Source organism: Apium graveolens, chromosome 4 (assembly GCF_009905375.1).
Source record: "Apium graveolens cultivar Ventura chromosome 4, ASM990537v1, whole genome shotgun sequence".
Lineage (NCBI taxonomy): Eukaryota > Viridiplantae > Streptophyta > Magnoliopsida > Apiales > Apiaceae > Apium > Apium graveolens.
Window position 1 is genome coordinate 138,308,209 of NC_133650.1, and position 11,730 is coordinate 138,319,938.

General features: G+C 34.7%; 1 protein-coding gene across 3 annotated transcripts; it reads right to left on the reverse strand.

The window, feature by feature from the left end:
• Window positions 1–682: 682 nt before the first annotated feature.
• LOC141720251 (nodulation receptor kinase-like) lies at window positions 683–7,639 on the reverse strand. Of its 3 annotated transcripts, none has more exons than XM_074522600.1 (15): window positions 7,172–7,637; window positions 6,032–6,533; window positions 5,261–5,730; window positions 5,025–5,175; window positions 4,851–4,922; window positions 4,673–4,741; window positions 4,478–4,549; window positions 4,275–4,346; window positions 4,006–4,184; window positions 3,632–3,858; window positions 3,134–3,260; window positions 2,969–3,037; window positions 2,253–2,442; window positions 1,936–2,068; window positions 683–1,404 (listed from the first exon to the last, which is right to left on the reverse strand). In XM_074522600.1, exons 1-15 carry the CDS (start codon window positions 7,260–7,262, stop codon window positions 1,069–1,071), a joined length of 2,760 nt encoding a protein of 919 aa, XP_074378701.1. In that variant the 5' UTR covers window positions 7,263–7,637; the 3' UTR covers window positions 683–1,068. The 3 variants fall into 3 exon arrangements, 2 of the variants coding, with proteins under 2 accessions (XP_074378701.1, XP_074378702.1); XR_012574227.1 differs by having other exon boundaries at window positions 1,268–1,404; window positions 1,936–2,078; window positions 7,172–7,639; XM_074522601.1 differs by lacking the exon at window positions 1,936–2,068 and having other exon boundaries at window positions 1,244–1,404; window positions 7,172–7,639.
• Window positions 7,640–11,730: the final 4,091 nt, after the last annotated feature.

The following is an 11,730-nucleotide window of genomic DNA, read 5'->3' on the forward strand; positions in this document are numbered from 1 at the left end:
TGAAACTCAAACTATAATTATTAATTGAACGATAAAAATCTAACTACCATAATAATCTTTTTTGCAAGAACTAAAATATAAATTTCGTGTAAATTTTATTCTATATTTTTTCCAAAAATTATCCGCCATTTTAAAAAATAATTCGACCGAAATCGGTTGAATTTAGTACAAAATTCGTTGGCGGGAAAATTTCCTCCAATTTTTTGCAAGGTTAAATTCAACCGAATGCAGTTGAATTTAGCAGCACGCCTAAACTCAACCGTATAAGGTTGTATATAAATATAGTTTGTATTTATATGGTTGTAATTACTAAGGCTAAATTCTACCGAATGCGGTTAAATTTATGAGCACGCCTAAACTCAACCGTATACGGTTGTATACAAATACAGTTGTATTTATTTGATTATAATTAATACTAAATTCGACCGCGTAAATACAACCGTATTTAAATACGACCGCATGCGGTTGTATTTAGCCGCGCCCTTAATTTCAACCGAAAACGGTTAAATTTGATATTAGCCTAGTTTTCTTGTAGTGATTCTATTCTAATTCATTTATTCTTTTTTTTTCAATTATTCTATTATTATTACAATTCAAAAAATCAATTATTCAATTATTAATACAATTCAAAAAATTACTGGCATTACAAATTAATTCTACCAAAGAGCAAACAGAAACAAAGATAACTTTGTAGAACAACCTTCGACTCTCACTTCCATCACTGCCCGGATAGAAAGAGTACATAACAATTCTTGCTTGTAAGTCTAATATTGTACTTTGAAATGAGTGTTTGTTTATAAATACCAGTTTGATTGTTACAGTTGCGTGCTTCCCTTCCCTGTGTTGCTTGCAAGCTTAGATATGATTTGATTTCTACACTGCCTTTAATAGAAATGAAGTAGATACATCAAAAATAAATTAGTTGTGCAATAATGTGACAGCATTTTAACCAAATAAATGATGCAGCATAATGTGAGATCTTTTGCGTATTAAGAATACTGGATGGACAGGAGACAAGTTTCAAAATCTTGTGTAGAAATAAATTTTAAACTCATGTCCTCTATATTACTATCTTGGTTGTGGAGGAGCAGGTTGTGAAAGAACTGGGGAAGGTTCTGTTGGAATTGGAGTGGGTGGAATAGCTATTGTCCTCTCTGTGGAGAACCGATTAGATCCACCAAAACTGTCAATGGACTTCATGTATTCAGATGCATTGTTCTCTATAATCAGAGCATCTTCGAGCTCACGAACAATGTCAACCATGGATGGTCGATACATGGAGAAGGTCTCTGTGCATGACAGTGCTACCTCCACTACCCTCCACATTGCCTCTGCATGGTACCATCCCTTTATGTTAGGATCCACTATTTCATCAATTCTTGAATTCCTTATATGAGGTTTTGCCTGTATAATAATAAGTAGAGCTTTCACATTAGCTTAGTTTTATACCTTAAATAGAAAGAATCCTTTCAAATCATTGAACTAGTATATTATACACTAGAGCATTCTTGATAGATAACATTAAGGTAATCTAGACATATCTGAAAATTGATACATGCTCATCTTTGACATAAAGATCTGAAGTTACAAACATTTAGGTCACCTTAAGCAGCTGATAACTTTCTTATGTGCATCCTACTTGGAGTTTGCAGAAATTTAACCCTGTGATGGATTTAGACATACCTATTTGGTCTTTTATGGATATATGGTATTTTCTAAACTTTAATTTTAGTTCTTCTAATCAATGATTTACAATCTTGTGAACTAGATTTTGCCTTTTGATTTTCTTAGTTAGAAAAAGCGGTGCTGGTAAAAGTTCGGCAAATAGTGTGAAACCCCGAAATGTTGTGTAAAAGTTGTTCTATAAGTAACAGAAAAAATGTTTTAGGAGGCATTGCATATGTAAATTCACATTTAGATATAGTTGTACTATACCCATTCTACTAAACTCCATTCTGTTCGTGGCCTTTTTATGTTGAGAGGTTCTCTCCCTGTTATCATTTCAAGTAGCACAACTCCAAAGCTAAAGACATCGCTTTTTGCAGTCAAATTTTGGGTCGAGTAGTACCTGAAAAGATCTAGGTCAAGTATTTGAGAAGTAACCCAAGAGGTTTTATTGAAGAAACATAAGAATCATAGCGTTCAAGTTCAAGTTATGGGTGACTGGAAATCAATCTTATCCATGTGCAGAAGATTAGGTAAGGGGAAATGGTAAGAGGATTAAAAAAATTAGGAAACAATATATTACTTACTCCGGATCCAAGTATCCAGCTGTCCCCCTTACTTCCACTGAGGCAGTACTATCTCCTTCTTGAGGAGCATATTTAGAGAACCCAAAGTCCGCCACCTTGGCACACATGGTATTATCTAGTAGTATGTTACTTGATTTGACATCTCTGTGTATCACACTGCGGCTCGAGAATGTGTGAAGATATGTCAGACCTGAATAATGAAACTAAACTTCAAAACTCGGAGAAAACTGCAGTTACAAGATATTGGTAGTCACCATTAGGGACTGGTAGTAGGCTAGTAGCAGAAAGTCAGAGCGCGAGAAATATAATGCATAGTCTCTTGGTATTTATTTATTTTTCTATCTACAAGAAATTATAGAAGCAGGTAAGCCAAGGAACCTAGGCACCCATTCCATTGCTTTCAGTGCTATTCCATTTCCAGTTTATTAAGTATTTTCTTTGCATTATATCCTTCTTTTTTTTCCAGGACGAAGAGGTGTTCTGAATTTGGTGTCATACGGTCAATATATTTTGGACTTTGAAATTAACTCTTGTTCTTGCACACTCATTTAATTTGTATACCTATTTCTGAGTGAATCCTAAATTGCTTTGGTTTCGACTCCAGATAGTTTCACATTATAATTCGAGGGCATCCATTTTCTAATAATATACATTCTGTATGAACAATCTAATTTAAAGCACATTAGATTATAATGTTAAAAATGTGTGATACTTGCCTCGAGCAGCTCCTAGAGCAATTGAAATCCTTGTTGGCCAGTCTAGAACCTTGCGTTTAGCAGCTTCCCCTGATATACATGTGAATGTGATAGATAAGCAACAGAATTAAAGTATTACTGATCTTAATACCAATACAAACACCGTTAAATGAGTATTACGATTACCATAAAGGCGATCTTGTAAGGACCCATTTGACATAAAAGGATAAACAAGAATTTGTTGGTCATTTTCGTTACAGTATCCCAGAAGTGGTACCAAATTCTGGTGCTGAATAGCTGAAAGGAGGGTCAGCTGTAGAAAATGGCGACAAACTTATCATTCGCACAACAAGTCAAACTTTTTCATGTATTAGAACTAGGTGATCATTTTTGTTCTCAGAAGAGTCTACTTAGTCGATTATGGACCTGTAACTGTAAGTGCCAGTATTAGAGATATTGCAAATAATAGTACTAAAATTCCACTGGATAGGTTGGGGACGAAGGAACAGGGCAGCCGGCAGGACTGACATGATAATGTCTAGACTCCATTGGAGCACTTTAAGATCCATGCCCCAACAGTATTTCATGATACAGTTAATCTACAAGTTTATTTATTAACGAATCAAATAGTTGCCTTTTACTTTAATATTCTTAGTGAAGTGATTTTAGATTGAGCTGTTTTACCTCGTTATCAAACTCCCGAGTTCCCTGGGTGGAAGTGGCTGAACGAACCTTCACAGCCACTTCTTGACCATCGGATAGAGTACCACGATAAACAGGTCCGAAACCACCTTCACCTATTAAAGTCTTGTACTGCTGGGTGGCAGTTTCTATGTTGTCAAGGCTAAAACACTGAATAGATATTGACTGCAGTATGATATCATCCATGCTAGATATTGAATAAATCGCGTCTGCATTAGAAGAAAGAAGAATGTGATCATATGACACTTATAGCTGTGGCCGGACGATGTTGAGATATTTATTTACTGACTGTATTCAGAATATTTCAGTACATAAAGTCTCAACATATGCTAAAATGGGAAACTTAAAAATCTTACTCTTTGTCAATGGATAGCCGTTTACATCAAACTTTCTCTTATTAGCAGTTAATTTCCTATTGTAAATGCAGAAAGAAATTCCAACTACCCCAACAATCAAAAGTAGCCCACTTGTGACTGTTCCTATGACAATACCTTTGCCCTTGTGTGATGAATGGCTTCCACCACACATACCTTTGCTGAAACAAGTACAGAAACCAACGGTCAGTTTCTTCGATATCCCGTCTGTAGATACTTTGAAATGTTCCTTAACAGGAATATGTTCTTACTCTGTTTCAAGTCTTGATCTGTAAAGTTTTGCCGGGACATCTTTGCTTAATTTTTTATTGCAGCCAAATAATCTATCAAGGAGAACATTTGTATTTTATTAAGTGTGAACTAAAACATATGTTTAAAAGTGAACACGGCAGGGTTCTTAATAAGCTTCCCATTATTTGTTATTACGGCATAATTAAATCATGAATGTACTCACAGAGTTACTAAATTTGGTAGTGAAGCAAGTGAACTCGGAATGTTCCCCATGAAGTTGTTGTGGCTCAGATCCCTAGTATAATGATCAATGATATATCAGATCAATTACGTTAAGCATTTTATTTTTGATAGCCAAGAAATCATGGTTTGAGAAGCTATAGTTTACTAGAAATTTTTTGAAAGTTGTAGTGAGTACACTGATGTTAGAACAGAGAAAGACGGAAACTCAGGAATAGCTTGGCTGAAGTGATTGTTGCTCATGTTCCTAGCACCCACATTAGTAATTAGCAAAGTTAGCATAAGAAAGTTCAGTAGCATTCCAATCAAGTGATCCCAAACTAATGCCGAATTGAATTAAGCATTCTGAATCATACAGTTCTCTTAGCTTATGAAGCGTTGCGATACTTTGAGGAAGCGGTCCTTGAAGATCCTTGAAAGAAAGATCCCTGATGCAATAGGTAAATTGTTGATCATTTAACAAACCAAAGTCATATTTTGTCAAGGCCAATGAGAAAATTTTAATAAGCTAAACGAAGGTAAGGACTCACAACTTAATGATGGCTGAGGAATTCTCACGTGACTCGCAAAATAAACCATCCCAAGGAAGGGGAAGGCATGGGTCTCCCATCCAACTTACCACTACCTTGTTATTTGGGTTGTATACTAATAGTTCATTCCTTACGTTGAAAATCGCATCCTCTGAATGTAGAAACAGAATAATCAGGCTGAGGAACATACTCAGATTTTTGTATAACTAAGCTTGTAAGGAATCATTTTAACTTACTATCTTCTTGATTAGTCCCTTGAATCCATGCGCGAATCTGCAATATCTCATAAGCATTACAAATGGGCCCCAATAGGGAGCCGTTTGCAGCCTTAATCATTGTCAAATTTAGAGCCCCATTTGCTGTGAAGTTCAGAACAAGTGTTCTGAATCTGGAACCAGACGCCATGATATCAAACTCTTCTACCATGCGATTGTTAATGTATATATTGAACAACCGCTGCCCGGTCTGAACAGATTCATTGAGCTCAAGGAAGTAAAGGTAGAGCTCGTACTCATAAAATCCAGTATCAAGGTTATTGTGTAGGAACTGCAACTGCTCAGGATGAGTTAAAGCTGTTCGTAAAACTTTAATTGGAGGTAAAGCTTTGCTAGCATTGACTGTCACAATATTAGTCATAGGTGATGCTGTGACATTATCATCACTTGCTTCTGGTCGCCAAATTCGATCAAATGGATCATCTGGATACCTGATATTGAAAAAAATAGAAATGTGTCTTAAAGCTTAATCCCTGATATTTTCGGTTTCAAAAGTGAGGTTGTCTAGTTTACTGGGAAGATGGATATTTTCTGCATGGCACTAGGTGCGAGAGTCACATTAATATCATAAGTAGTATTTTTAGTGCGGAAGTAAAAATTAGAATTTACTCGATCCAATGACATGTGCCTGTTATTTAGACAGACATACTGATGTCTGTGCTTGTATGTGTGTGTGCGTGTATGTCGAATCTGTAGTTATCAAACTTGTATTAAGAATAGAGTGAAGAATACCTGATCTCCGCTCCTGTATTTCCAACATCAACTCGGTCTATAACTCTGAGGGCAACTGAAGGTTTCTCCTTCAGATACACTGAATCTAAAGGCCTCAACTCAAGCTTTAAAAGGTAGGGATCTCCCCTCTCTTCTGATAGGCAAAGGTTCATATAGTTATCATTAGCTCGAAAAAGTCCCTCCACAACTGCATCCTCCGATGATTTCACGATGGCTATTGATGTGATACCAATTAAAACATCGAAGATTGTACCTGGAGGTGATTTCTGCAGTTCTCCAGCTCTGAATGTACCTCTTAACAAATAGTTTTCATCCTTCCTAGTATTTAAACTATAGCACCATTTATTACCAAAGGTTGAGCTGAAAACTCGAACTTTTGTTGATGGACTAATCTCTTGGCAACATGAGATATTGGGGTACCACTGGTCATCTGTAGTCCAACTTATATTGGTATTTCGGTCAGTAAAGTTTGTTTGGGCACAGCACTGTATACTCTCAAATCCTGCATGAACATTCTATTGTTAACATTTCTACTTGTAGAACCTCCTGAGGTCTACATCGAGAGATAAAGACAGTGTACACTGTGCTTCATACATACTAATGTTTTACATTGTGTTACATCATATCTTCACCTCTTGTCTCCCATTTTTATCGTCATACGTTGGCTGTGTTCTCATTGCAAGTTTAATTGTGTGATTACATATTACATGCAGTATAAATTTAAGAAAAATAAGAAAGGATGTGCCTTTGTTCGGGTAAAAAGATTCGTTTCCCAGAGCTGATATCTGCATGTCAATCTAATTTGTTGATGAAGAAAGCTGCATATAAATTTAAGACTAATATACAATTCAGAAAAAGTTATTCCCCTCCAAGGTTTTTTATTTCATTGTGGAAATTAGAAGATGTGTAGGTTCCTGTACTTGACGAATAAATCTAGCTACATAAGCTAATTAACTCCTATGACAATTATCATTCTGATTAACCCTCCTACCCTGTTGACAATTTCATAGCTGCAAGTTGCTGGGTGAAACTTACTTTCTCTTAAACAAATGAAAAATAAAATTTCTGATAACAGGTAATAACCTTGTTTTACCAAAATTAACATCACCCTATTAGTCATTGAGACTGTGTACTGCATACCTTCCTGAGCGCAAGTTTGCTGAAGTGTCAGTGAGATTAAGAGGATGTAGAATCCAAGTACTCTTGTTTCCCTATGAATCAATCCTTCCATTATCTCCTTACCATGAAGCCTAGTTGCCCCATCAGGTCATCAATTTTAAAACACTGCCTAGTTAACTTTCATTCTTGATCTTCACGGACTTCTTAAACCTCATTTTCACCTTTCTGGACTATATTCAAGAAATAAGTCCTTCGATCTTCTTCGACTGTATGTATCAAAAAACAAAAGGAATCTTTTAATGGTATAGAACTATTAAAAAAACTGTGTATGAAGTTTCAGGACAAATACAGTTGAAGCTTAGCAAAGAAACAGTATCAAATCAGAAGTTTCTGGGTGAAAAAATTGTGGAGCTCTGTTTGACTTCCACTATAGACAATGCAAAAATGGAGAAGGAGCCATTAGTTTAATCCAAATTGCTGATTAGTTGTTACAATTAAGGTTAATTTAATAATATTAGCTTGTTTTAGTAGTGAAGGTGAGATTTCTTTATTTACTAAATTATAATAGTTTAAACGAATGCAAGGGCGGAGCAACCCTACATATTCGTCTCTGGCCTTGTCTGTTGCCTCGAGTGAAACATCATGGAAATGAGGGTATGAGGTAACTTCTGGAATTGTTTAATGTGTTTTTATCATGGTGAATTCTACTGTGGAATTTTTTTGTCATTTTTATTTTAAATGACTCTGTAAACACGGATCAGTACACGGTTTAAAAGTTACAGCTGGAGATTGGGCTCTTGTGTGTGTGCTATGGGCTGATAGAGGACAACTAGAGTTGGTTAAAAATACTAAATGTTGAATAACCTGGCTACTTGCTGGTTAATTTGTATTACAGGTTGCAAACATAGAACTAGTCCTGAAATGTAGTGCTATTCCTAGTCCGTAGCTCTTATGTCATCATCTCAGCCTACTTCGTTTTTATGAAAAACACAAGATTGGGAAGCATGTTTGTTAACCTTACTAGGAGTAACTGTATATTTTGTGTAGGATTACATTTGATGTAACAGTGGACATGACAGTCAGACATTGTTTGTAGGAAGATTTTTTGCACCCGAGAAAATAAAAACAATCATTTTAGTCACTCCTAGCCGTGTACGAAGAGTTTTTGCAGGGAAGAAAAAGAAAAACAAACGCCTTAGTCACTACTCCGATACCGTAATAGTAATACAGGCTGTAGCAAATTTTAATTAAGATAGTTGGAGATGATTCAACATGAATCAGCCAAAGAACCAATATACATATGAATAAACAAAAATTGATAATGTCCTAGAAAATTTCGGATGAAGAAAATAAATTGTGCCATAGGAAGACAGAGGAATTTTTTTCTATGATATAATAGCTTTACCAGATTAAAAAGAACAAAAATTTTAGATGAAAAATATATAGATCTTGACACAGCAAGAAAAGGAATATCCTGTATTAGATTATCTTAGATTAATACAATGCTAGAAGGAGTTGGCCATAGAGCAGTGCACGCTTGTTCTACCAGCTTTTTGTTTTAATTTAGTACTGCTATCATACTTTTGCCTCCAACCACCCTTAGTCATCCAGCAAAGAGAGGATATTATTAATTTGTATTCCATATTATTCTTTCACATCTTATTATTTTAATGATTTATTAGAATGGTTGATCTATCATTTTCTTCAACGTAGCTATGCTGGTATTATTCAACATTTCTTTCTGCCCTTTGGTTGCTTTAGGGTCTTTTAAGTTTAGCATATTCCAATTTCCATGGAACAATCGGTTGCGAAATTTCCACACTAATGAACATTTGGCATCTCAACTAATTTCTCTTTTGCTTCAAGCTTATCATTTTGCGCTACACAAAGTTCAAACCCGAATAAAGTGACCAGAATTACTGAGCATCAGATAATTACAAACATTTACTGATAACTATCCTCAGTTGTATCCTCATTTCATTTTATTTGTTTTACTAGTTTGTTCGCTTGTAGTATATTAAGTTCTACTTATAATTTACTCGTTTTAGACCGAGCTCACGAGTTGGATATATTTTTAACAAATAAAATAGAATGTATTCATTAAAATATTGAAACAATCGGAACAAACTTTGATACCGATAATACAACCTCATTGGGAAACAAATAAACGAACTAAATAAATAGCCATCTTGTTTTCGGTTTGCTTAACAAATAGAATAAAATTCTTTGAAAAAAAAATATTATATTAGCTATCCCACCAATCCGGCCTACAGACTCTTAAACTAACAACATCACAATTGACCTTCACAAAAATATTATATTTAACCTAATATTCAGATTTTTTAGTTACATCAACTAAAATCGGAGGAACAAATGTCCCAAAACTATGAATAATCTTTTGTTATGAAAAGTAAGTTTTTTTTATATTCACCACGATCTCAGTTTTGATGTAAGAAATTCAGATCTCCCAAAAAATTACATTAATCATTTTCAGTGAAATCAGCATCAAAACACACGAATACTTTAAACAAAATATACTCACGCCCAAAAAGATTTGGGACAACCTTGATAATAAGGTACAAATAAGATATGGTTTATATCAAATTATCCACCGAACTCGTTAAAATATACCAAGTAGCTACTCAATCTCCACGCTGACTCATTTAAACCACTAAAATACTAATATATTACTCTGTTAGATTTTTTAAAAAATTTTAACGAAAAACATTAACTTGAATATTTTGTAGTCGTATATTTTTGTTAAACCGCCAGACATATGAAATTGAGATAAACAACGAGTGTCCTAATTGAAAGGACATATTCTTTTCATCTCTCTGTTGAATTTTACTCAAATTAATACTGCAATTACAGATCACCAAGCTTTTATTTTACTCGTGAAGATAACGATTATTTTAGGACCAATTAAACAGATATACAGATGAGAGAGACACTCAAGTTTGCTGATAAACCATAATAATCAAAGAAATACACGGCAAACACAACATTTATGTTAAAAAAATTAAAAATTCTAACGAAGTGATATATACTAGTATTTTAGTGTTTTAAATGAGTCGCCGTGAAAATTGAGTAACTACTTGATACATCTTAACGAGTTGGGTGGGCAATTTGATATAAAACTCAAATAAGATATCACCCAAAAAGGATTAGATCCCACTAAAAAGGATGTTTATTTGATTTTTTTTGAAAAAATAGTAAAATAAAATAGAAGATGGAAGAATGAAAAGGATTAAATGGGGAAAAAATAATAGAAAGGGTGATTAAAACCCTAGACCTAAAAACGAAAGTCGACTCTCATGAGAGAGAACTAAGGCAGAGAGACGGTAGACGGTTACCTAATTTTAATTCAATGTTAATTACTTGTTGGATATTAAGTACGTCTGGTTTGGACTTCATAGGAAACATTCACATACAATTTCTAAATGTGCCAAGGATCTTATCGTCCTCAGATCTCAATGTGGATGCTAGGATAATAATACAAGATCCGGGAAAAATCATTCCTCTAACACCTTGAGTTTTATAGTGACCGGTTCCTTAATATGATATCAGAGTTCATACTTGTAGAGGAATCAGGTTCGATCTATGACACCCTCAATATTTCTCACAATTTATCGTGATAGAATAGACAAATTAATCCTAATGATGAACGCCCTTTGAGCTACTCTTCGACCCGTAAATGAACTTTCGAGTGAAGGGAAGTGTTAGAATAATAAAAATAAGATCTTGGAAAGATACAAGATCTTGAAAAAGGTTTTTCTCTGGCACTTTGAGGTTAGTGAACCATATAGAGATATTTGCAGATCAAATTCAAATCATTCCTTTTTACACGATGATATATAAGCTATGACCTTTAGTTCTTTGACGTAAAAATGACTATAGGCTAGGTGAGAAGTTCCGCGGTCGTTATATGCTAGGTGAGAAGTTCCACGGTCATCCACGAACAAAGATAAAATGTTCGATAAAAGTAGGGACAATATCATTAGAAGTGTTCGAATCATTGTGGGGAGGGTAAAGAGCATCCAACGATTCAAAAGTGTAGCTAAAATATTAACTAGTTGATTATATTTTAATGTTGATTGATTGTAGAAATATTTGTAAATGTTTAGGATATTCATGTGGCACTGATCAAACAAGTTTGTCTAGAATGAGCTATATATAAAGAGCAGTGTGATTAATTAAAATATCAACTTCCACCAAATAATATATCTCCCTCCCTATTGTTTAAGAAATAACAACATGATATCAAGAGTTATAATGATCTTAAGGGGTCTGTGAGTGAGTGCATAGCCGTGACTTATCAAATGAGAGGTTCAAGTGTGTGCAGGGTTGAATCTGAGAGGGAGATGCAACCTCTTGGAAGCAACTCAACACTAAATCAAATCAAGATCTGGAAGAATAGATCAAGAAAGTCTTTCAAGAAAGAATACGAAGGAGGGTCAGGAGGATCCGATTAATAAGAGGCACCAAATTGTACTATATCCCGATGATGAGAAAGAATGCATGGCATAATTGGCCATGAAAGAATTCTAATATTTTAAAATTGTAGGTGAAAGTTTCACTTA

Coding starts and splice junctions, on each gene's coding strand:
- LOC141720251 (XM_074522600.1), bottom strand. CDS start 7,262: ATGGAAGGATTGATTCATAGGGAAACAAGAGTACTTGGATTCTACATC. Junction 4,550..4,672: donor TTCTCTGTTCTAACATCAGT/GTACTCACTACA, acceptor TCATTATACTAG/GGATCTGAGCCACAACAACT. Junction 1,405..1,935: donor AATGGAGTTTAGTAGAATGG/GTATAGTACAAC, acceptor ATTATTATACAG/GCAAAACCTCATATAAGGAA.